Source organism: Staurois parvus, unplaced genomic scaffold, assembly GCF_062004578.1.
Source record: "Staurois parvus isolate SC_StPar_1 unplaced genomic scaffold, SC_StPar_1.0 ptg000581l, whole genome shotgun sequence".
Taxonomy (NCBI): domain Eukaryota; kingdom Metazoa; phylum Chordata; class Amphibia; order Anura; family Ranidae; genus Staurois; species Staurois parvus.
This window is the reverse complement of record NW_028318377.1, coordinates 4,231,641-4,258,960: the sequence shown is the minus strand read 5'-3', so window position 1 is coordinate 4,258,960 and position 27,320 is coordinate 4,231,641. Positions and strand designations below refer to the sequence as shown.

The following is a 27,320-nucleotide window of genomic DNA, read 5'->3' as shown; positions in this document are numbered from 1 at the left end:
ATTCTTCATACTTCTCTCCAAAGGTGTGTCTTAACCACTTCCTGTCCGGCTCATCACATAAACGGCCAGACGGGAGCACTGCCAAAGCAGGTTGACGTTTCTAAATGTCACCCGCACTCATTGCCTGTGCGTGCTCCCTGGGAGCATGTGGCACCGCAATCGGACACAGACAAACACTGATTGCTGTACGGGACCTCTGTGTGAGGTCCCGATTCATCTGATCACTGATTGGCCAATGAAAAATTATAATTTTTGGTTATAAACTAATTTGGGTGATTTTTTTTTTTTTTACTAAATGTAGAAATGTTTGAAAAAACTACTTGTCTAGGGACTAAATCGGGGCCCAATCTACTTGTCCTGATAAAAAAAAAAATGTTTTAACCAAAATCGTATTTAAATCGGAGGTGATTTAAGGAATGTCGAGAGGCTTTTAAAAACAAAAACAAAATTTTAGGGCACAAAAAGCAATAACTTACCCTATTTTTTTGTAAAATATAAAGGAAGAGGTTGCAGAGAGTAAATGGATATCCAACTTGTAAAACCTTAAATTTGTGCACGCTTGTGAAATGGCGACGAACTTCAGTACCCTATATTGGTCGAGAGATTTAAAGCTCCTTATAGGTCACCAGTTTAGCGATACGGAGTAGTTCTGGTGCTAGAATGATTGCTCTCATTCTGGTGTGTGCGACAATATGTGACGTGTGTATCGCTATCGATGGTTTCATGCGTAGGCGCCCCAGCGTGTGCTTTTACGTTGCTATGTGCGTATATGTGGGGGTGGAGAGCCTCAATATTTTTTTGGGGGGGATGGTATGTGCTTGGGTGCAACTTTCATTTTTTACAATAGAAAAAAACCAGCTTTTTTTCATTTTTTTTTTTTTACTTTTTTTTTGTTTTCATCACATAGGAGACAAAGTCCCCTGTGTGTTGATTTTTGGTTACAGGTTCTCTTTGAGACATCCAAGGTCTAAAAGACCCTGCATGTCTCTCCTCTGCTCCACTGAATGTAATCTGGTTACATCTGTACCATATTACGTGCATTCCCTGGGATTGTATTACAATCTCTCAACGGGGACCCGGAAGTGACATCGTAATGTCACTTCCGGGTCAGCACAAGAAGGGGAGAGGAGTGGCCTTGTCCGCTCTTCTCCCTCCTTTCTAGCCGACTGCGAGCTGGTCCCGCAGATGGGCAAGCCGAGCATGGGAAACCTCACGCCCGGGAGGCTGGCACTGTGTGAATGCAATCGGCGGCAGCGCTGCCGCTAATTGCTTCACCTGAAAGGTGAGCCTGCTGCTTGCCTGCAGCAGGTCTAAAGAAGGAGGAAAAACTACCTGCCCGGTGCCTGGAACTACATATGTCCTGGGCGTCGGGCGATCGGAATCAAAAATACATTTTGGCCAAGATTGATGAAGAAAGATTATTTATTTGCAAAATTTTATAAGAAAAACACTTTTTTTTTTTAAAGAAAAAATTTGGAATTTTTTCATTTATATAGCAAAAAAAAAAAAAAAATCCCAGTGGTGCATAAATACCACCAAAATAAAGTTTTATCTGTCTCAAAAAAATGATAAAAAATGCATATGGGTTCAGTGTTGTATGACCGCTCAATTGTCATTCAAAGTGTAATAGACCTAAAAGCTGAAATTTGGCCTGGACAGGAAGAGGGTGAAAGTGTTCGGACTTGAAGTGGTTCAAGGAGCAGATATATCATTTATTAACAGTTTAGCTTTATACTGCCCCCAGGCGGGCCTCTACATGAGAACTGGAGGACTTGCCTTTGAGCACCACTGTAATGCCATATGACATGTTTTATTTTCCAGGTACCCTATGAGACACTGAACAAGCGCTTTCGGGCGGCACAGAAGAACATTGACCGAGAGACAAGCCACGTCACTATGGTTGTGGCGGAACTGGAGAAGACTTTGAGCAGCTGCCCTGCTGTAGACTCTGTAGTTAGCCTGCTGGACGGGGTGGTGGAGAAACTGAGTGTCCTTAAGAGAAAGGTAAATCTTTCTGAATCGCTTTTTTTGTCACTTGTTATTTAATATATATAATGTATAGTACACCCCAACAGATTTGTCAGAAAACCTTTAGTTACCTTTAAAAATCGACATTTTCTATGGGACACTATACTACAAAATACTCCCATAAGATTTGTTAACTTGCACTTCATTCAAGACCATGTTGCAAATATGAATACACACCAATAAAAGTCTTAGGAGCAAAGCTACATTTTAGACAACAAAATCCTAATTAACAAGAATTCAATTACAGGTGAGTCGAGTTATTAATTAAACAGGTGTCCAGCAGACAGCTGATTATAAAAGGACGTTTCTTAAAGAAAACACCTTCCCATTTTATGCTGTCAGCAATGGCACCACATGGAAGAGAAAGGCCTGAGAAAGAAAATAATGTCTTTACACAAGAAAGGTGAAGGCTACAAGAAGATCAGCAAAGCTTTACTTATCATTCAGAACACTGTAGCAAAAGTGATACAAAGATGGAACTGCAACCATCTCACAGAGACATCCAGGCCATCCATGGATGTTAACACCTTGACAGGAGCATCTTCTGATGAGAAGGGTTGAAAAAAATCACCATGCAAGTTCACTGCAGTTGGCTCAAAAAGTAGAAAGCCAAACTGGGGTGATTGTTTCCTGTGACACAATACGGCATACACTGCAGAGGAATGGCATGCATGGGTGTTGTCCACGAAGGAAGCCTCTCCTAAAGCCCATGTACAAAAAAGCCTACCTAGAATTTGCCAGGGTCCATGCTGAAAAAGACGATGACTACTGGGACTCTGTACTCTGGAGTGATGAGACTAAACTAAATGTTTTTGGAACTGATGACTTCAAAACTGTATGGCGTTGCGAAGGTGAGGAGTGCAAAGAAAAATGCATGGTGCCTACAGTGCAACATGGTGGTGGCAGTGTCCTCCTGTGGGGCTGCATGAGTGCTGCTAGTGGAGCTGCATTTCATTGATGGCATCATGAATTCACAGATGTACTTCTCTATATTAAAAGAGAAGATGCTACCATCACTCCATGAACTTGGTCGTTGTGCACTTTTCCAACATGACAATGATTCAAAACATTGAGGCCACTGTTGCATTTCTGAAGAAGAACAGGGTGAAAGCGATTCAGTGGCCAAGTATGTCTCCTGATCTGAACCCAATCGAACACCTATGGGGAGTTCTGAAGAGACAAGTTGAGCATCACTCTCCATCCAGTATCCAGGCTCTAAAAGAGGTCGTTCTTGAAGAATGGAAAAAGATAGATGTTGCCAAATCATGGAGGTCATACCAAATACTAGATGGTTTGTTTTTGTTGTAGGGTTTATTCCCTTTTTCATCTACTAATTTGAGTAAAACTAAAGATTTTGTAATCTAATTTATATCATTAACCTTACTGTCATGTAAAGAGCTAAACAAATGTTCTATAAAACTCAGTTTTGTCAAAATCTTGGAAATTGTTCTTGTGTTCATTGAGATATTGATGAAAATCTTACTTTTCAAAAGGGGTGTACTCATTTATGCTGAGGTGTGTGTGTATTTTTTTTCAAGCCATCAACACATGTGCTTTATAGTTTGACAGACCACACCACTTATCTAATCACTGCAGCAGCCCCAATTCCGTCAGTACACCTAAAATAGAAAGTTCTATCTTTAGGTTTGTCAGACTGTAAATTTACCGATCAATGTGTTTCATAAAGTGGATCAACTTCTAAATGGTACTGCAGCTACTTTAAAGTGGTACTAAACCCTTAGTGTTTAGCGTAACACATTGCTCACAATAAAATAGACATTCCCAATAAACTTTTAATGCTTTTAGTTTCTGCTGTCTCATTGCTGCTTCCCTGAACTTCCAGTTATCTCAGCTCATAACTATAAAGAGGGTTATGATTAAGCACTGAGGTTAACACAATATGCATGATTATTTTTTTTTTCTCCCACTGGCATACAGTATGGTGTTTTTAAGCTGCTTCTCTGTACAATAAAGTTGATATGTGCTTCAGTGCAGCCTTCCGGACTTTCCTTCGATCTGTAACACAAGTGTGTGAGCTGGGCCAGCACACACATTGAAGGATTGTGGGAGTGGCGAGCCTACCTGGAGCAGTGCTACCTTCTCTGTCTTTTCCCAGGAAAGAGTTAACAATGGACAGTGCAGTCTGGAGCCAGTCTTTGAGCTTGCAGATGGGTGTGGGGAGAAAAAAGGAGCAGGGGAGAGCCTTGCCATCCTAGGCTATTGGGTTATGTGTTTCTATTGGTGTACACAGTGTAGGGAGACACAACTCTAGTTTCTGCATACAAGAGTGGCTCTGTAAGACGCTGAAAGAGAAAGGAGCCACCCCGAAACAGGAAACTTGGGTCAGCAGTCATGGCAGCAGCTTAAAATGGAACATAAGCAAGAATTAAAGGATGAAGAAGCTGCAAACTCAGTAAATCATTAAATCAGTTGCTGAAAGTGCTTAAACAACAGAGGATTTAATATCACTTTAAAGTTGAACTCCCAGCAGGAAATTTAAGCTCTGGAATGACTAATTTTTAAATATAGATTCTAGCCACAGTATTGACGTAGATTGTATTTCTGTTACAGAGACAAAGTTTAAATTATAATGATAAAATGTACTTTATTTACCCGTCTCTGTTACCCACGTAACATATTTAATGAATAAGACAGCCCATGATATATTGTAGGGTTTCCATTTCAATATAATCAGGGAAGTCTTCAAATGACATTTAGCCATTTGAAATTATTATGCTACCGTAATGTATCAGTCGTTTGTTTGCTAACAATATTTGGAAAAGCACAAGATTAAAAAAAAAGGCAAATAATTTGAAGTGCTGTCATTTTCACAGATATAATTTTCTTCAGCAGGGAAATCTTATACTTTGACCAATCCTTCAGAAAAACCTAGGGAGTTAGTTTTTATAGAGCAGCAGAAAATGTAAATAATTACCGGAGTACTAGATCCTGAAATGACACCTATTAAAATCAGTCAGTCTCCAGCATTTAAAGTACTGAAGCCTAACTTTGATTTTAAGAATGGCATAGCAGGGAATTCGGAAATAATTAGAGCTAAAGGTAAAGGTTAGGTAGGAACGTTCTATCTGGATAAAGACTTGATTTGGCTTTATGCTGACATTTTTAAAATCAAAATTTAATTTAACCCAAGAAGAAAAATGTAATATTGCATCTTTCTAGTCCTTGTATGTGGTAACTGCCTTAGATTTTTTTTTTTTTTTAAGGCTAAGAACATTTTCTGTAAGTACAGAAAAAAACCTTTTTGATGCTGAGAGAAACCCAGTATCAAAAAGTAAACCCAGAAACAAGCTATATTGTCTGTGAACTCAAATACCTCTTTTCTGTATGTAATGTAGATGAAGGGGGGCTGGGGGGGAGGGAAGGGGTGTTGTAGTCCATATCAGGAGAGTAGCTTAGGGTGACAACGCTGCATTTCCATATATGTAGTACAGAGAGTGAGTGTTGTCACCCTACGGTAGAAAGTGTGTTATTGTCAGGATCACCAAGATTAAAAAAAAAAATAAAATAAAGGAAACTAATACAGCCACCACATCTAAGTACTAGTAGTGCCTCGTTAAATCCAGCGGGCTGAATGAAAATATACTGAAGAGCTCAGAAGGAGCTCGCTGTACTACAGTTGCAAGAAAAAGTATGTGAACCCCTTGAGATTATGTGGAGTTTTGCATGAATTGGGCATAAAATGTGCTCTGAACGTCATCTAAGTCACAACAATAGAAGAACACAGTCTGCTGAACATTATACTACACAAACATTAGATGTTGCCATGGTTTAATTGCATATAACATGTAAACATTCACAGTGCAGGGAGGAAAAAGTATGTGAGGCCCTAGCTTAATGACTTCTCCCAGAGCTAATTGGAGCCAGGAGTGAGCCAACCTTGACTCCAGTCAGTGTGATGATATTGGATGTGTTGCTGACAGCTGTCCTGCCCTTAGAAAACACACACCTGTTTTGGGTTTACTGGTTTCAAGAAGCACTGATGTGAACCATGCCTCACAGAAAAGAGCTCTCAGAAGACCTACGATCAAGAATTGATAAAATACAATAAAATAAATCAAATTAAATAAAGGATAAGAAGTAGTCCCATAGATATAAATAAATATGGATAATAGAGGTGACTTCGTTGTCCGGATAGAGGTGATAATGAAATGCGCACTCACCGGACGCGCATATTAAATGCGCCTTGTATATAATTATCCTGATGCCAGGTGGTAGGAGGTCTTCCTTCTATCGGAACCCAGATGAGCTGTCCTTCTCACTAAGATACACCTGTATGGTCCTAGTGGGTGCTGTCACTCCGAATGGCCTGGGTGGTAGGTGGTGATCCGTCCTAGTAGTGGGTCTGCAGGCTAGAACACTCCCCCAGGGGGCAACAAGGACACTCCCATAGTGTAGTATGTTAAACAAAAATTTTATTCAGAAAGGTGCATCACATAAAATGTGTAAAACATTGCAGACAGTAGTCTGTAAGAGGACTGACCAGCTGGTAGTAAATAATGGCGGCCGGAGCTCCATGTTGCTCCGGCGACATGACGTCACGGCATGGTGTGGCTCCTCCTGGAAAGGGTTACAAAAGTATCTCCAAAAGCCTTGATGTTCATGTGTCCACGGTAAGACAGACTGTCTACAAATGGAGAAAGTTTAGCACTGCTGCTACTCTCCCTAGGCGAGGTCGTCCTGTAAAAATGACTGCAAGAGCACAGTGCAGAATGCTGCATGAGGTAAAGAAGAATCCCAGAGTGTCAGCTAAAGACCTACAGAAATCTCTGGCACATGCTAACATTTTTGTTGACACATCTACAATAAGGAAAACATTCAACAAGAATGGAGTACATGGGAGGACACCACGGAGGAAGCCATTGCTGTCCAAAAATAATATTGCAGCACGTTTGAAGTTTGCAAAAGAGCACCTGGATGTTCCACAGCACTACTGGCAAAATATACTGTGGACAGATGAAACCAAGATTGAGTTGTTTGGGAAGAACACACAACACTGTGTGGAGAAAAAAAGGCACAGCACACCAACATCAAAACCTCATCCCCACTGTAAAACATGGCGGAGGGCGCATCATGGTTTGGGGCTGCTTTGCTGCCTCAGGGCCTGGACGGATTGTTGTCATTGATGGGAAAATGAATTCTAGTATTATGTTCAGCAGACTGTGTTCTTCTATTGTTGTGACATACCGTATTTTTCGCTCCATAAGACGCACTTTTTTCCCCCCAAAAAATGGGGGAAAACATCAGTGCGTCTTATGGAGCGACTATAAAGCGGCCGGTCCGGTATTTCTGCTGCCACCATGTCAGAATACCGGGCTGGCCGCTCAGCTGTTCTCTCCTGCAGGGCCTTACCTGTTCCTCGCTCCAGCGCTGCACAGTCTTCCCGCGCTGGCTTCTGTGACAGCCGGGTGCCCACTGCGCATGTGCTGCGCTTTGTGAATGATCCGGTGTCTTCTGGGACACATGACAGGTCCCAGAAGGCGCCGGGCCATTCACAAAGCGCAGCGCTTCTCGCGCATGCGCAGTGGGCACCTGGCTGTCACAGAAGCCGGCCCGGGAAGAAGAGGGAAGGACAGCTCCGCAGAAGTGGGAGCGGGTACCTGTCAAATTCAGGTACCCGCTCCCCCTCCCTCCCCAAAGGTCGGCAGTCTCTGGTCATTCACTGCACTGTCCGCAGTCTCTGGTCATCTCCTGTACTGTGTCCGCAGTCTCTGGTCATCTCCTGTACTGTGTTCACAGTCTCTGGTCATCTCCTGTACTGTGTCCGCAGTCTCTGGTCATCTCCTGTACTGTGTTCGCAGTCTCTGGTCATCTCCTGTACTGTGTTCACAGTCTCTGGTCATATCCTGTATTGTGTCCGCAGTCTCTGGTCATCTCCTGTACTGTGTCCGCAGTCTCTGGTCATCTCCTGTACTGTATCCACAGTCTCTGGTCATATCCTGTACTGTGTCCACAGTCTCTGGTCATATCCTGTACTCTGTCCGCAGTCTCTGGTCATCCCTGTACTGTGTCCGCAGTCTCTGGTCATCTCCTGTACTGTGTCCGCAGTCTCTGGTCATCCCTGTACTGTGTCCGCAGTCTCTGGTCATCTCCTGTACTGTGTCCGCAGTCTCTGGTCATCTCCTGTACTGTGTCCGCAGTCTCTGGTCATCTCCTGTACTGTGTCCGCAGTCTCTGGTCATCCCTGTACTGTGTCCGCAGTCTCTGGTCATCTCCTGTACTATGTCTGCAGTCCATTGGTTCAGAATATTTTTTTTTCTTGTTTTTCGCCTCTAAAACCTAGGTGCGTCTTATGGTCAGGTGCGTCTTATGGAGCGAAAAATACGGTAGATGACGTTCAGAGAACATTTTATGCCCAATTCATGCAAAACTCCACGTAATCCAAAGGGGTTCACATACGTTTTCTTGCAACTGTAACTATCCGATGTTAGTACATAGATCTCCCTTCTGAGCTATCGTGTTCTGACAGGGGGACTGCCCTTCCGCCAGAATACACCAGTTGGCAATCATAGCCATTGGCTGCCAGCACTGATGGGATGCTGGTTTTCCAGAATGCCTGTTCCACAGAAGCCAGCTAGGCTGGTGTACACACTGTTGGCCAATTTTTGTTGAGCTGGCTAAATGTTGGCCAATTTTTGTTGAACCAGCCAGTACCGTCCGACATTCAGCCTGTGTGTACGGGGCTTAAGCAGCAACATATCACATTTTTTATTTTTGGGTTTAGACACATTTAACCTGTGCTTTTTGTAAAGGAGCTTAACCATGTGGGTACCTAGAGGTTTCTACACACAGCTTTAGAAACCCAGAGCACTCAATGATACAAACAGCAGCCTCTTCTTTAAGGTCATATTGTGGCCTTACTATAGGTCAGCAAAGCCTTGTATCACCTATCAGGATCAATAAAGATGCGCAGAAGGCCAGAGAGGGCAGGAAAATATATGATTTGTAAAGCTGAAGTCAATATTTGCATTACACGGTCTATGTTTCTGTGTTTCCAGTGTGCTTTGTAAGCTTTCTAAAGACTACAGAGTGTCAGCTATTCACTTTTGCTAAAGGTTTAGCACATTTACATTCTGGGTATGCCATGTAGCCTTCAGAGAAGCTGCAGTAGATCAGTAGCACTGAGGTTCAATAAAGTAAAAATGGTATTTTTTTTTATATGGTAGGGCTTTAAAAAGTAAACGTCATTTAGTTAGGATTTACATCTACTTTATCCTCAATGTTTTCTTGTGTATACATCATGCCTAAAGGAAGCACTATTGTAGAGTGCAGAAACATTTGAGTACTGCTACAAGTGCACTAATATGACTACAATCACCTCAAGCTATTGTAGAGAACATAGAGACAAAAAAATCAAGTGTGAAATGGGGGCAGTTAGGAACCATGTCTTTGTATTCACTTACAAGGAACCTGTGATGATGGAGATATGGGAGCCAATTTATTTTTAAAAGTACGGTATTTGGAGATGTCATCCCTATTCTAGCTTCACTACTTAACCCCTTCACGCCAGCGCCTCCCGGGTTTCAGAAGCCGGGAGGCGGGGCGGGGTTTAGCGTCATGTGACCGCCGTGACACATGGTCACATGATCGAAAGAGGACATCGGGACCTTTACGTGAGTACTGGACATGTGTGCTGGGAGTGCGCAGGGCGCGCACTCTCAGCACGTCTTTTTTTTTTTTTTTTTTTTTTTTTTTTTTTTTTAATAGAATGCAAATGTGCGGCCGTTCGGTGTCTAGGCCCAGACGCCGGGAGGCCGCACATTGGTGTTCGGCCGCCGTGAAGAGGTTAATAAGTCACTCATCTGAAACAAGTATACAGAACAAGATAATTAGGGATGCACCGACATTTCGGTGGCCAAAACGTTTTGGCCGAAAACACCCCTTTTGGCCGTTGGCCGGAATTAAAATAAGCACCAATATAGGTGCAGAAAAAACCCACACGCCATAGCCGCCGCCCGCCACTGCCGTCACCAGCCGCTGCTTGGTAGTTCTTCTCAGCCTTACTTGAGAAACCATCGATCCCAGCGCTGGGCATAAAGATGTGTGAAGGAAAGATGGCCACCACTCGTCTCTATGCCCTTGGAGGGCCGAAGCGATGTCACTTCCCGTTCTGGCCTTTTTTTATTTATTTATTATTTTTTTTTAAAGCACTAGATCAATGTTTTTTTGTTTTTTTTTATCCAATGCTTTCCATTGTAGAGGAGAGATAAGGGATCTGATTGACTCCATATCTCGCCATAAAGAGGACCTGTCACTAATTTCTATCACAAGGGATGCATGCATTCCTTGTGATAAGAATAAAAGTGATTACATTTTTTTTTAAAGGGACAGTGCAAAAAAAACAAACACAAAACCCCCCAATAAATAAATAGAAAAAAAAACCTTTGTAGTTTCCCCGTCCCCCTGTGCTCGCACGTAGTGGTGAACGCATACTTAGGCCATGCCCACATATGTAAATGGCGTTCAAACCACACATGTGAGGTTTTGCCACGAACGTCAGAACAAGAGCAATAATTCTCGCACTAGACCTCCTCTATAACTACACTGCTAACCTGTAGAAATTTTTAAAGTATCACCCATGGAGATTTTTAAGTACCGCAGTTTCACGCTATTCCACTAGTGCGTGCAATTTTAAAGCATGACATGTTGGGTATCTATTTCCATAACATCCTTTTTCATATTTTACAAAAAAATTGAGTTATATATTGTTTTTTTGTCTGTTTTTTGTAATCAGTGTATTTTAGTCCAAAAAATATATATTCATTTTTATAAACTGCACATTTCGGTTTCGGTTTTCGGCCAAGTGCATTTTGAATTTTCGGTTTCGACACCAGAATTTTCATTTCGGTGCACCACTAAAGATAATGACTTTTTAGATTGGCTGCATGCTAGGTAGTAAAGACAGAATTATGATGACAGCCCCAAATTTTCCTCTAAAATGTACCCAGACATTTAAAGGAAATGTACTATGGACATTTAATTATTCATATATTTTACCTAGAAGTAAGAACATTAAAACAAGCCATCCTTAACCTTTTTAGCTACATGTACTGTGAAGTAATTAATCCGCAAAAATCACAGCAGAGTCTGTGTGATTGGATTTCAGTCAGTTTTTTAACACCTTACAGCACCTGCTGTTTATTTACGAGTGATACTGCACTGTTAAAGCGAAGTTCCACCCAGAAGGGGAAGTTCCGCTTTAAAGATTGGTCCCTCGCTCCTCATTAAGGATTGGCATCTTTGGGGAGTGGGTACCTGAAATTGACAGGTACCCGCTCCCATTTTCGCTGTGATCGCCTAGGCAATCGGAAGCAGAAGTTGTCCTCCTACCCTCCCTCCTCGTAGTCTTGTGGGACACGTGACAGGTCCCAGAAGACGATGGGGCCATTCAGGAAGCACGGCGCTACTCGTGCAGGCACAGTGGGCACCCGGCTGTCAAGCCGCAAGCTGTTACAGCCGGTTGCCCACACTGAAGATGTCGGCTCCAGGAATACAGGGCGGCCGGTGAAACGGGCTGCAGCGGGGACACTGCGGGATCGTGGGACAGGTGAGTGACTGTTTTTTAAAAGTCAGCAGCTACAGTTTTTGTAGCTTCTGACTTTTATTTTTTTTACAGAGTGGAAGTCCGCTTTACGTAGCAAAATTGGCAAGTCTCTGTATCCCTTGCCTCTGTCATCCTTCACTGTCCCCTCTGTTCTCCACCAGTGTCCTCTTATCCAATACCACTATCCCCTCTATCTTCTACCATTGTCCTCTCAGTTCCCCATCATTGTCTCTTTATCTCCCACAGCTGTCCTTGTATTGCCCACCACTGTCTATAGATCCTCCACCACAATTCCCATATCCTTCTTCACTGTTCTCCTATCCTCTACTACATTCCCTCTATCTTCAACCACTGTCCGTCCATCATCTACCACTGCCCGACTGACCCCTTTATCCCCCTCCACAGTCCCTACTATCTTGGGCAACTGTTCACTCTATCCCCCACCAATGTCCCTCTATTCTCCACCACTGTCCATTTATCCTTCTGCACTGTCTCCTCCAACCCCCTCCACTGTCCCATTGTCTCCTGTATCCTCCATCACTGTCCCCTATTCTCCATCCCTGTCAGCTGTATACTCCACTGTCCCCTCTTCCCCACCACTGTTCCTCTCTCTTTTCTGTCTTTCTCTGATGTCCCCTCTATTCTCCACCATTGTCTGCCTTATCCTCCTCCACTGTTGCCTCTATCTTTCACCAAAGTACACTTGGCACAGGTTCAGTTTAAAGTTACTCTGGCAGTGGCTGCCATTTTAGAAATTCTAGTTACCTCTGCCTGGTGTCAGTACTCTTTAAATCTCAGACTCAGAATAAGTGTACTATAAATTAGTATCAGAAATCCCATCTACTGTATATAGTTGATCCAGGGAATTGACTCCTAAAGCATTGACACCAAATAATTAACATGACAGATAGGAAAATGGCAATTTTAGAAGGAATGTTCAGCAATGGAAGATTCTAGAACTCCTTAAAAGAATGTCAACAGTTCCCAGACATTCAGCTTAGGTGTAATTCCTTAAAAATTTTCTTGGCAACTCAGATGCACAATTACATAAATATTTCATGGGGCATCCAGTGGTATAAACCAATGCCCAGGCCTGTATTCTACCAAACCATGCACCCGATCTCCACAGCCCTGGCAACACCCAGTGTGATTACAGCCTTGTATTCCATTTACACTTCATTTTTCCCCATGCTGCCATTCCTTGGCGGCATTTCTTTACGCAAGCAGAATGTGAAGCGGGCTAACATCCAGTTAACAATGTGTGACTGCCATCCGAGCTCAGTGAATGAAAGAGACATCAAACCAATCACTGTGATTTACATGGATGCTGGTCGGAGCATGTTTGCTTTTCAATCCAGCGACCTGCAGACATTGATGAATTGGACTGCTATAGAGAAGCCTCCACACTCTCTGCGGAGCTCCTTCACAGCTTCTCAGCCTATGCATTTTACTTAACGCTCTACAAGGCTGGGTTTTTCTTCCTGCCCGTTATTGATGATGCTTGTTGTAAATAAATTCTAGATGACCCCATCGTTTTTAATAATGAATTTTTGATCTTTCCAGAAAGATATGTGAAATGGAAGTCGGGTTCAGGCTTGTCTTGATAGAGTTTCCAATCAGTTCCTTGGTCACACATTTAAAATGACTCATTTTGCTTACCACCTTGTGATCAAATCTAAAGAAATAGATGAACAAATGAAAGTGTGTTTGCTTGTATAATGTAATATATATATATATATATATATATATATATATATATATATATATATTATATATATGCGAGGTTCTGCAACAGTGTGTGATTAGAAAATGGTTGGAAAAAGGACGCAGGGTTTGTATGTGTGCAGCATGTGAAACTCCAGAGTATAGAGTATGAGCAGAGGAAACTTTTTACAGCTTTCTCAGGATTTCCGTATTCCTTGATTGAGCTCCGTAGTTTGGAAATTTCATAGTGTCTTGGGAGGGAAGAAATCTCCAACACAGTGCCTGGTTTTTGTGGAAAACCAACAGGGTGTGTGTTCAAGTACACACAGCCCTTATAATGATGGTCTGATGAGAGCTTAGGGAAGTTGCAGTTGCTGCCAATTGGAGAGAGAGCCATAGTGTGAAGATAGCAGTGTGCTCCAGCCAGGAGGGGGGGGGTGACCTGCCCAAGAACCATGACTCCATGTTGGGGGACTTCTTGCCCAAAGGACCGGAGAAGTCAGGACAGCTACGTGGGTCCAGAGAGAATGAGAAAGCTGAGGTGACTAGCAAGTCCACAGAGGGGGCTTTAGGAAGTCCCATGTTCCTGAGAAGTTGAAGTTCCCTGTGGTTCTGGGAGAACCCTATCCAGAGGCCAGGAGTGGGGCCTGTGCAGCGAGTGGCCACAAGTATAAGTTGAGTGAGCCCGAGGAGCCTGTGGTTAGGGAGATGAAAGAGAGCAAGCGGCGCTGCTGACTGAATAAACAGGTAGCCTGGTATTTTTGGTTACTTGTTCTACAGTGACAAAATAAAACCCCTGCCTGTACAACCTGTTTTTGTTGGACTGGAACTTGTTTTTTCCTGTTTAATAAAGTGTTCTACCAGGCCCTTAAAAATAGTTTGGATTGGTGCGAACATCTTCCACGAGAGCTAAACATATACAGTGGGGCAAAAAAGTATTTAGTCAGCCACCAATTGTGCAAGTTCTCCCACTTAAAAAGATGAGAGAGGCCTGTAATTGGCATCATAGGTAGACCTCAACTATAAGAGACAAAATGAGAAAACAAATCCAGACAATCACATTGGCTGATTTGAAAATAATTTATTTGCAAATTATGGTGGAAAATAAGTATTTGGTCAATATCAAAAGTTCATCTCAATACTTTGTTATATATCCTTTGTTGGCAATGACAGAGGTCAAACATTTCCTGTAAGTCTTCACAAGGTTGGATCACACTGTTGCTGGTATGTTGGCCCATTCCTCCATGCAGATCTCCTCTAGAGCAGTGATGTTTTGGGGCTGTCGCTGGGCAACACGGACTTTCAACTCCCTCCAAAGGTTTTCTATGGGGTTGAGATCTGGAGACTGGCTAGGCCACTCCAGGACCTTGAAATACTTCTTACGAAGCCACTCCTTCGTTGCCCGGGCGGTATGTTTGGGATCATTGTCACGTTGGAAGACCCAGCCACGTTTCATCTTCAATGCCCTTGCTGATGGAAGGAGGTTTGCACTCAAAATCTCACGATACATGGCCCCATTCATTCTGTCCTGTACATGGATCAGTCGTCCTGGTCCCTTTGTGGAGAAACAGCTCCAAAGCATGATGTTGCCACCCCCATGCTTCACAGTAGGTATGGTGTTCTTTGGATGCAACTCAGCATTCTCTCTCCTCCAAACACGATGAGTTGTGTTTCTACCAAACAGTTCTATTTTGGTTTCATCTGACCATATGACATTCTCCCAATCCTCTTCTGTATCATCCAAATGCTCTCTAGCAAACTTCAGACAGGCCCGGACATATACTGGCTTAAGCAGGGGGACACGTCTGGCACTGCAGGATCTGAGTCCCTGGCGGCATAGTGTGTTACTGATGGAAGCCTTTGTTACGTTGGTCCCAGCTCTCTGCAGGTCATTCACTAGGTCCCCCCATGTGGTCCTGGGATTTTTGCTCACCGTTCTTGTAATCATTTTGACCCCACGGGGTGAGATCTTGCGTGGAGCCCCAGATCGAGGGAGATTATCAGTGGTCTTGTATGTCTTCCATTTAATAATTATTGCTCCACAGTTGATTTGTTCACACCAAGCTGCTTGCCTATTACAGATTCAGTCTTCCCAGCCTGGTGCAGGTCTACAATTTTGTTTCTGGTGTCCTTCGACAGCTCTTTGGTCTTCACCATAGTGGAGTTTGGAGTGTGACTGTTTGAGGTTGTGGACAGGTGTCTTTTATACTGATAACAAGTTCAAACAGGTGCCATTGATACAGGTAATGAGTGCAGGACAGAGGAGCCTCTTAAAGAAGAAGGTACAGGTCTGTGAGAGCCAGAAATCTGGCTTGTTTGTAGGTGACCAAATACTTATTTTCCACCGTAATTTGCAAATAAATTCTTTCCAAATCAGCCAATGTGATTGTCTGGATTTTTTTTCTCATTTTGTCTCTCATAGTTGAGGTCTACCTATGCTGCCAATTACAGGCCTCTCTCATCTTTTTAAGTGGGAGAACTTGCACAATTGGTGGCTGACTAAATAATTTTTTGCCCCACTTTATATACACTGTGTGTGTGTGTGTATTTAAATTCTTCTAGGTACAATTGTACACAGTTTTTGAAGGAACTCGGCAGGTAGGTTGTTCCAAACATCTTGGAGAACTAACCACAGATCTTCTGTGGATGTAGCCTGCCTCACATTCTTCTGTCTCCTCATGTAATCCCAGACAGACTAGATGATGAGACCAGGGCTCTGTGGGGGCCAAACAATCAGTTCCAGGACTCCTTGTTCTTCTTTACACTGAAGATAGTTCTTGATGACAATTTTTCCATGAGGACAGCTTCAGACCTCTACAGACAGTAGATGGGTGTACCTAGGTCCCTCTGGTTTCTGACAGTTTTGTGCTGATGGCACTGCTGGACATCCTCCATTGTTGAAGTTAAGTAAACATGATGGGTCTTTCTTTTGCTGCATTAAGGTTTCCTGGCTGACCACAGTTGGCACTTTTGGGAATTCCGGATTTCTCATCCCCTGCTATGCTTATTGGTTTGGACCACCACCACCCTAAGTCACCATTTGTGTCCTGTAATGATGTTATCTTTTGTGGTGCCCTTAAGTGGTTAGCTTTCCACTAAATTTTATATATGGGCTTTTTTTTTTTCACCCATTAATTATCTCCTCTTAATGGTATATAAAGTCCATTTAGCTAATTTGTTTCTTATAGTCTATAGTATCTTAGGCATTCAGTATTGCTAAATGGCCTCCTATTAAAAAGTGCTACAGCTCCTTAATTATAAATAGATCTGCACTTCTTCTCTGTTAGTGCCCCACAAAGTTTCACACTGGCAGGATCAACAGTGATCCTGCCAGTGAAGTTCACCTACTGCAGCTTCCTGTAATGGTGTGGCAATGATGCTGCACTGCTTCTGAATTGAGAGCAGAGTCCCCATTCTCTTGTAGGCCATGCCAGCTTGCATTTAGGTTGGATAAAACAAGGTAGTGAGGGGTGTAGCCATCAGCAGAGTCCCTGCCAATTCATAAGCCTGTAGCTTGTCAGTCAGCACCTGGCCACACCTATTCTGCCTGCTACTTTCTGGAATGACAGCACTGCCTCTGTTGCTAAAACCCTCCCACTGAGAGCTGCAGTGTCTTAGATGCAAATGAAGGTCGATTTAGCTCAGTCAGGGAAAATGAAGGATGATTTTTATTGTGAGGCTTGTGCATTCCCTTGTTTAGACTGTCACTTGGGAGCCTGTAGTTGTACCTTACAATAAGTCTGTGATGTACCAGAACATCTAGATACTTCTGAGATATTGATTCACCCAAATTTACACCTTTTAGATTGCAAGTTACATGCATATTTTGAGTGCCCAAGTGCATAAGTTTTAGAACTCGTGCACACAGGAGGTTTTTTTTTTCCTTCCCTTGGATGCCTTTCCTCCCCTGGTGCAAATATGTCCAAAATCAGCTTAAAAAATGCCCTTAAAGCAATGCAATCATGTTTAGGCGTTCATTCCACTGGGCAGAATATTCATTTATTATGGCCATTGGAATGAATGCATGCTCAAGTGTTAAACGTGCCCAGCATTTAGATAAGTATAGGTGCATCTAGCATTTTTTTCTGACAATTGCTCCTCTCCTGAACGCGCAAGTGATGCGTTTTTTCTATGCCTCTAAACACCTGTAAATGCCTATGTGTGCAAGAACACGTCGGGGGGAATATACTAAAACTGGAGCACTCAGAATTTGGTGCAGCTGTGCATGGTAGCCAATCGGCTTCTAATTTCACCTTGTTTAACCACTTGCCCTCCTGAGGATTTACCCCCCTTCCTGACCAGGCCATTTTTGTGTTCTATCGCTGCGTTATTTTAACTGACAATTGCGCGGTTATGCAATGCTGCACCCATATGAAATGTATGTCCTTTTTTTTTTTTTTTCCCCCCCACAAATTGATCTTTCTTTTGGTGGCATTTGATCGCCTGTGCATTTTTTTATTTTTTTGCGCTATTAAAAAAAAAAAAAAAAAAAAAAAAAAAAAACTGTATTTTTTACTTTTTGCTATTAACCTCCCTGGTGGTATTCCCGAGTGTAGCTCGGAGTAAAGTTTCAGTACCAAAAGCGGTAACCCCGAGCTACACTCGGGAATACCATGCAGCGTTGCTCAGGGATTCCCTGCAGTGCTTACCTTGTCCTGCGCTCCTGCGATGTGTCCCCTGCAGCGCCCCAGCCATCTCCTCCGGCCAATGCTGGCATCAGTCTTCCGGGTTCCGGTCCCTGCGAGCGTCAGGGACATACGGGGGACGGAACTGGCGGGAGATTTGAAAATTTTAAAAACTGGCATTCACAAAATACACTAAAATCACATAGTAAAACATTACTGTATCAAACCATTTCACATACATTTTGTCCCGAGTGCTTTGTCCTGTGCCCTGCGTGCATTTTTACTGTTCTTTCTGCCTGGAAACTGAGAAATGTCCATGGCGTCCAAAAAGCGTCCCTTTAGGTCAAAAGCGGTTTTAAACCGGCTAGAGAACAGCGATTGTAAATCAGAACCACTTGCAGAATTGAGTGATAATGATTCGTGGGGAAATTCATCATCAGACACTGAAAGCGATTCTGCGACTGAGCTCAGCAATGAGCAAACTTGGTGCTCTATTTCAAATTTCAGTGTTTTTGGTTTGATTATATTATTGAATTAAATTTATTATTATTATATTATTATTTTTTATGATTATTTATTATATTATAATTTATGATTTCGTGTTTCAAGTTTTATTATACCCGGGATGTTTACTAGACTCTTGTTCAGACAGATTTCAGTGAGTTATTCCTAAAAATTACAGGCCTACAATAAAAAAGACATATTTCCATGAAAAAAAAAGTACCGCTTTGAGCACAGAAATACCGACATAATCATACCGCTAGGGAGGTTAAACATGTCCAGTAATAAAATAAAATTTCATCATAAATTTAGTCCAAAATGTATTCTGCTACATGTCTTTGCTACAAAAAATACCCATACGTGTAAATTAATTGGTTTACGTGAAAGTTATATTGGAGGCGATCAGCGAATTATAGTGGGACTGCAGCGGGCACTGACACTGTACTAATGGCACTGATCAGGAAGTGGTTAACTTGAGGGGCGATCAAAGGGTTAACTGTGTGCTGGGTGTGTTTTACTATGGTGCCGTGTGTTTGTGCTTCCCTGTAATCACACTGCTTTGCATGGCTATGCTCTGCACAGCCATCCAAAGCAGTGTGCATGAGCTGACACGGAGAAGACTGTTTTCAAACAGTTTTCTTCCCTGTCGGAGATGCTCGGCAATCGCCAGGTGTCAGCGAGTAATCACCGTCCGGGACCCGGTAATTGACGTCCGCAGCCACAACTAGCGCTGCGGGTAGGCCTTGCGCGAGCCCCCTACCCAGCAATGCAAAATCACGTATATATATACGTGATTTTGCACACCCCTGCTGCCCTGTAGCAGTATATCTGCTATAGGGGGTCAGGAAGCAGTTAAATAAGCTTTGACAATAAAACCTGGAGGTGCACCATTATTTTCACTATGCATTTTGGTAAATAACCCCCACAGGCTAACATAGAAGGGCGTTTAGAGGCAGAAAAAAAAACGTCACACCTCTCTAACAGCTGCGTTTTAATACCCTGTGTGCATGAGGTGTAACAGCAATATTAAACCTCGTTGCAGTGGGAATGTCTAATTTATTATGTTATTTATTTATTTCAGGTACTTGTATAGCACTGTCAATTTATGCAGTGCTTTCGATATATATTGTACATTCACATCAGTCCCTAACCCTCAAGGGGTGTACAATCTAAGGTCCCTAACTTACATTCATACATACACATACTAGGGCCAATTTAGACAGGATCCAATTCACCTACCAGCATGTGTTTGGAGTGTGGGAGGAAACCATAATGGATAATGGTAATCCATTATCCATTGGGTTGAAGTTTTCAAGCCATTTTTTATGCATTTACAGGTCAAATCTTTTAAACCATACCTTATTTTACGCATTAGATGTCTGGGAAGAACCGAGTCAGTCGCATTAGTGTGGAACTATATCACAGCCATCTTATTGCCAAAGATTCTTTTTACTTCTCCATAAAAATAAATATTTGTCTGATAACATCTCTTTCGTAAATTTTTCTGATTGTAAATTTTCTGTCACATGCTGTTGAATGTGGTTCTGTACCATTCCTATCAATGTTATTCCTAATATATGACTTGGACTTACGGATCTGTAGTGAGTGAGTGAAGACCCCCATCCCCTTTTTAAATGTAGATACCACATTTGTGTGATCCAATCATTAAAGAGTCTCAATTAGAAACAATAACTGAGAAATAACTGAAACTTGTGAGTGTGAACCATCCGGTCCAGGAGCTTCACATGCACCATTTTTTTTTGGAACATATCAATGTTAAGCCTTAGTGGTGCAGCTAAAATTTTGACATTGCTTTCCACGTTATTGCTTCACGTTATACTCCCTTCAACCCTGCACAGCAGCTGGATTTTTTTAGCTGGGTTTACGGTAAATACACCTCCATTGGTTTCTGATAAGAAAGCATAGGCTGTGGGTGGGAGGGTGACCACATACCATTTGTCTAAGAAATTGTCTAAAATGTACAGTGCGGCCTACATTATTGCTTTCTGCAGAGCTCCTGATGGTATTTGCCAGTGGTAACTGACATTAATAATATTTTCTCACATGGCAGTTCCCGCATTTTGAGAAACTCTGATCTAAAGCAAAGGATCCTCTTTTAAGCGGACATCTCTTCTTCTAGGCAGTGGAGTCAATCCAGGCAGAGGACGAGAGCGCCAAATTGTGTAAGAGGCGGATTGAACACCTGAAGGAACACAGCAGTGACCAAGCAGCCGCTGTCAACATGTGGAAGAAGAAACGTATGGACCGTATGATGGTGGAACATCTACTGCGCTGTGGCTACTATAACACAGCCGTCAAGCTGGCCAGGCAGAGTGGCATTGAGGTAAGATGGTCTGATATGGAGACCTGGTTGAAGGTGTTGTATGATGCAAAGACAACATGGGTTGCTTATGCTTGATGACATTCCATAAAATACATATGTATTGATAATAAAATTGAACTCCAGTTGAAGAAATGTTAAATACTATTGAATGTATCTTTTAAATGTTGACATTTTATGTACTTGAAATTTTACTTCATTATATATAACTTTTCCATGATCTTTTGCACACCAGACAGGCTATACTATATTTCAGTTATAGGAGACAACAGTACTTGGGTGATCTCTGTCTGCTATTGCGCCTTCGTAGTCTAGTCTGAAGGCTATCAGGAGAGACTGATATAGGACTCCCAGAGCACTATGGGTTATCCACAGAGATGGCACAACGGAAGCTGCCAGCCTGTTGACGTGGGGATTGATTTGATAAACCCGGAGAGTGCAAAATCTGGTGTAGCTGTGCATGGTAGCCAATCAGCTTCTAACTTCAGCTTGTTCAATTAAGTTTTGACAAACAAAACTGGAAGCTGAATGGTTTATATGCAGAGCTGCACCAGATTGTGCACGCTCCAGTTTTAGTAAATCAATCTCAAAGTTGTCCTTATACAGCCTCAGACTAAACTGTCCCATAAAGGACTGTTCATTATGTAAATTTCAGCTCAAAACTTTTTACAGCAAAGAAGCTAAGAGGAGTCTGTCATGTGAACAGCCGTGGGGAGCTCCACCTGGTGGATAAGAAAGAAGTTCAATTATTGATATGCAATATTTTATATTTAACTAAAGGAAAACCCCTTTTAAATGTAGATTATCAGTCCTGATGACGGTACAAAAAAAAGTACATTTTCACAAACTCTAAGGAATGATCCATCTTCATTTTCCCAAATCAATAAATGTATAGATTACCACCGTTTTAGGGTTGTGTAAATTATTAGCAATTCTTTAGCATAAAAACTATAAAAAAAACTATTTTTTATATTGGTTAGGGATTCTACAAATAAATTGGCCCAGGTTATTTTCCCTTTAGTTGAAATATGGCAAAAAAGAAAAATTGAGCAGAACAGCTTTATAAATAATTTAAACTGTCGGAAGCAATTCTTTTGCTTGTAAAATGACCATCCAGCAGCATCGGCCTCTATAAAAAAAAAAATAAAGGCCTACTTGTCTCGTTCTCCTAGAAGAAAAAAGAATTGATATGTATCTCCCAAGTATGAATAAATCTGGTCTCATCCCCAGAATACGGACTTCTTAACAGCACTACTCCCTCATTCCCTGTGTGAAGTTATCTGATCTCTCGGAGAAAATAATGAGACGAGAGCTTGTATATCAGCAGGTGCTGACAGCAAAACCTGTGCTAATCAAATATGACGATTGAGCTAATTTGCTAATGGTTTCCCGCTCTCTAATGATGTGATAAACAGCGCCGAGTTGGAAAAATAGAAGCGGCCATAACAAATGATTTTGATAGAATGGGCTATAAAGACAGCTCATCAGACTGAGCTTGTTAGACTGAATAATGATCTTATTTTGATACCATTATGACCTTGGATTGCAACACTGGAATCAAATGTAGAGTTTTCTTTCTGTGTTTTTTTTTTTTTTTTTTTTTTAGAATGTAGACACAGATCAAGCTGCAGGCTTGTAGCGTGTGTGTTAATTTATCTCGGGTGTTTGTGTTCTGCTACATTACATAAGATAATCACATTATGTTGTGCCATTGTAGCCTCCTCATTGTGTGATAATTATATGTTGGAGCTGCTGGGTTATATATGTGAATGTACATGCATATGTAGCTGGAATAAATAAAACCTCACCTGTACGCGAAAAAAAGGTAATAGGACTAGTACAGTGGCTTTTTGTTTACAGAAAAGCACTGCTAATGCGATTTTTTTTTTTTTGTTTTGCTTTTTTTTTTTTTTTGTTTTTTTAATGCTTTTTGCAGAAATGCACTACAGTCCATTTAACTTGGTTTCCTATGGGACACTTATTATTTATTTCAGGTACTTATATAGCGCCATCAATTTACACAGCGCTTTTACACATATATATATTGTACATTCACATCAGTTCCTAACCCTCAAGGGGCGTACAATCTAAGGTCCCTAACTCACATTCATACATACACATACTAGGGACGATTTAGACAGGAGCTAATTAACCTACCAGCATGTCTTTGGAGTGTAGGAGGAAACCGGAGTACCCGGAGGAAACCCACATTGGCACAGGGAGAACATACAAACTCCAGGCAGGAGGTGCCGTGGTTGGGATTTGAACCAACGACCCAAGTACTGCCAGGCAGAAGTGCTAACCATTTAGCCACAGTCAACTAGTGTGTTTTTATCTGACAACTAGTGTGGATTACTAACAAGATGATCCCAAATTTGGATCTTGGGGTACCACTACCATTAGACCATCGAGTACTTATCAGCAATAATAATCCATTATCCATTGGGTTGAAGTTTTCAAGCCATTTTTTATGCATTTACACATCAAATCTTTGCACTTTCACATATATGCTTTTTTGAGCTGCTGTGTTTTTGGAAAGGGTCAGGGACTTTTTTTTTTTTTTTTAAGAGTTCAATAAAGATGAAATGCATGTAGTGCGTTTTTGCCACGTTTTGAATTTTTATTCTGCCCAGCAACAAAAACATTTCCCCTTTACCAAAGAAAAATAAATAAATAAAATGCTGAAAAAAACACACTGCAAAATGGAATAAACGAACTCTGGCCTAAAGGGAAACCATAGACTATTTTTTTAACTTTTCAGTTCAAAGAGATCGACTTGAAATTTTGATCCTATCAGTACGTTTGAGTGGTACCGGTGGTACGTGTCCCATAATTTGGAGAAAAACTGCTCTAAAGTGAACCTATCGTGTGATGCAGAATATACACGAACGCTACTGGTTAAGTGAAGGCATAAAAGAAGATCTAAACCCAATTCTATTCATGTGTTTGCATAATAGATATCGAACGGAAAAATAAAAATGTTATGTGTTGCAGCTTACCTGTCCTTTAAACACTTGCCTATAGTGCACTTTCCTGCCCAGGCCAATTTTCAGATTTCAGTGCTGTCGCACTTTGAATAACAATTGCACAGTCATGCAACATTATACTCCTATGAAATGTTATCATTTTTTTTAGACAGTTTTCTTTTGGTGGTATTTAATCACCTCTGGGTTTTATATTTTTTGCTAAACAAACTAAAAAACTGAACATTTTGAAAAAAAAATGTTTTTTCTTAGTTTCTGTTATAAAATTTTGTAAATAAGTGGTTTTTATCCTTCACTGATGTGCACTAATGAGGCTGCAGTGATGGACACTGATAGGCTGCACTGATGAGGAGGCACTGGTAGGTGGCACTGATGGGCATTGACAGGCATCACTGATGGGCACTGAAAGGCAGCACTCATATATGGCACTGATGGGCAGCACTGATAGGTGGCACTGAAAGGCAGCTCAGTTGGGCACTCATATGTGGCATTGATGTGCACTGGTAGGCACTGATGGACACTGGCAGGTGGCATTGATGGACATTGAAAGTTGGCACTGATGGGGCTACACTGATCATCAGGGCACATTAATCATCAGTGCCCTGATGATCAGTGTATTTGTCCCCTCTGAGGAATGCCGATTACCAGTTCTCTTCTCCTCACGAGCTGTCAGTGTGACAGCTCATGAGGAGAGAAATGCCGATAACCGGAATTTCCTTATTTACATGCGATCAGCTGTGATTGGACACAGCTGATCACATTACCGAGCCGACGTCATCGGCTCTTTCCGTTGATCGGTGACACACCACTGATCGGTGACCCCCGGGAGTGCGCACACGCGGTTTGAGTGGAAGAACATCCTAGGACGTCCTCCCAGAACGAGAGAACCGCCTTGCTCCCGTCATTTCCTTATATGGTGGGCGGGAGGCGGTTAATGTGCTGGCTGCATTAGTTTTCATTCTTCAGGCTAAAACCATTTTTCCTTTCAATAAATTTTTATTGAGGATTTTTCGAGTTTAGAGAGTACAAAAGCAACTGCTGTCTTGTGTACAAGTTAGGTACAAGTTGCACTGATCAGAACGCAGTCTGTCTGTTCATCAGACCCACACAGATGTAAGCTGCGGGATGCACATAAAGATTCATACTGCTGGCCACCTGTTATTGGATTTCAACAAGATGCCTGCTAAAGTCTGCAAGGAACACCTCTACATCTTGCAGGGGGCTATGGCAAGCTCTTCACACAAGTGTACCGATCGGTATACCCATGTGAATGAGGCTTAACAGCCACCTAATGGTGCACACATGGCAGGCTGACAGTACTGCTTCTGATTGCGAAGTAGTGGCATAACTTTCAGCCTTCAGCAGGACGTTCTCTTACTGACAGGTTCTCCAGGTAAGAAACCGCGCAGTAGAATCACAAAAACTATTTTCTTAAGGAAGCTGTATACAGTGAGGCATGACAGCCAACATGAGTTGGTCCAAACAAATTATTTTCTTCATGAAGAGGTGTGCTTGCTGTCTCTAGCCACACAGTAGTGTCACCATATCAGTGCAGCTAGCCACAGTGTCTCTAATATCACCACCATACCAGTCCCAGTGTCACCAGACCAGTGCAGCCAACAACAGTGTTCCTGACTGCTGCCACCACAGTCCCGGTATCACCAGACCAGTGCAGCCAGCAGCAGTGTTTCTGATTGCTACCACATCAGTCCCAGTGTCACCAGACCAGTGCAGCCAACAAATGTTCCTGATTGCTACCACCACAGTCCCGGTGTCACCAGACCAATGCAGCCAACAACAGTGTTCCTGATTGCTGCCACCACAGCCCCAGTGTCACCAGACCAGTGCAGCCAACAAATGTTCCTGATTGCTGCCACCACAGCCCCAGTGTCACCAGACCAGTGCAGCCAGCAAATGTTCCTGATTGCTGCCACCACAGCCCCAGTGTCACCAGACCAGTGCAGCCAACAAATGTTCCTGATTGCTGCCACCACAGTCCCAGTGTCACCAGACCAGTGCAGCCAGCAACAGTGTTCCTGATTGCTGCCACCACAGTCCCGGTGTCACCAGACCAGTGCTGCCAACAACAGTGTTCCTGATTGCTGCCACCACAGTCCCGGTGTCACCAGGCCAGTGCAGCCAACAACAGTGTTCCTGATTGCTGCCACCACAGTCCCGGTGTCACCAGACCAGTGCAGCCAACAAATGTTCCCGATTGCTACCACACCCGTCCTAGTGTCACCAGATCAGTGCTGCCAACAACAGTGTTCCTGATTGCTACCACATCAGTCCTAGTGTCGCCAGACCAGTGCAGCCAGCAACAGTGTTCGTGATTGCTACCACACCTGTCCTAGTGTCACCAGACCAGTGCAGCCAACAACAGTGTTCCTGATTGCTGCCACCACAGTCCCGGTGTCACCAGACCAGTGCTGCCAACAGTGTTCCTGATTGCCACCACAGTCCCGGTGTCACCAGGCCAGTGCAGCCAACAACCGTGTTCCTGATTGCTGCCACCACAGTCCCGGTGTCACCAGGCCAGTGCAGCCAACAACAGTGCTCCTGATTGCTACCACACCAGTCCTAGTGTCACCACACCAGTGCAGCCAGCAACAGTGTTCCTGATTGCTGCCACCACAGTCCCGGTATCACCAGACCAGTGCAGCCAGCAGCAGTGTTTCTGATTGCTACCACATCAGTCCCAGTGTCACCAGACCAGTGCAGCCAACAAATGTTCCTGATTGCTACCACCACAGTCCCGGTGTCACCAGACCAATGCAGCCAACAACAGTGCTCCTGATTGCTGCCACCACAGCCCCAGTGTCACCAGACCAGTGCAGCTAACAAATGTTCCTGATTGCTGCCACCACAGTCCCAGTGTCACCAGACCAGTGCTGCCAGCAACAGTGTTCCTGATTGCTGCCACCACAGTCCCGGTGTCACCAGACCAGTGCTGCCAACAACCGTGTTCCTGATTGCTACCACATCAGTCCTAGTGTCACAAGACCACTGCAGCCAACAACAATGTTCCTGATTGCTACCACACCAGTCCTAGTGTCGCCAGACCAGTGCAGCCAGCAGCAGTGTTCCTGATTGCTGCCACCACAGTCCCGGTGTCACCAGACCAGTGCTGCCAACAACAGTGTTCCTGATTGCTGCCACCACAGTCCCGGTGTCACCAGACCAGTGCAGCCAACAAATGTTCCTGATTGCTACCTCACCAGTCCTAGTGTCAGCAGACCAGTGCAGCCAACAACAGTGTTCCTGATTGCTGCCACCACAGTCCCGGTGTCACCAGGCCAGTGCAGCCAACAACAGTGTTCCTGATTGCTGCCACCACAGTCCCGGTGTCACCAGACCAGTGCAGCCAACAAATGTTCCTGATTGCTACCACACCCGTCCTAGTGTCACCAGACCAGTGCTGCCAACAACAGTGTTCCTGATTGCTGCCACCACAGTTCCGGTGTCACCAGACCAGTGCTGCCAACAACAGTGTTCCTGATTGCTGCCACCACAGTCCCGGTGTCACCAGACCAGTGCTGCCAACAACAGTGTTCCTGATTGCTACCACATCAGTC

The 27,320-nt window shown here is 43.1% G+C and overlaps 1 protein-coding gene across 1 annotated transcript in view; it reads left to right on the top strand.

The window, feature by feature from the left end:
* The window catches only part of MAEA (macrophage erythroblast attacher, E3 ubiquitin ligase), a 163,423-nt gene that overhangs the window by 49,334 nt on the left and 86,769 nt on the right, over positions 1-27,320 (top strand). The window contains exons 2-3 of the mRNA XM_089692282.1: positions 1,822-2,004; positions 20,561-20,764. Of these exons, the coding sequence (XP_089548408.1) occupies positions 1,822-2,004; positions 20,561-20,764 (387 nt within the window). The remainder of the gene's footprint in view (positions 1-1,821; positions 2,005-20,560; positions 20,765-27,320) is intronic.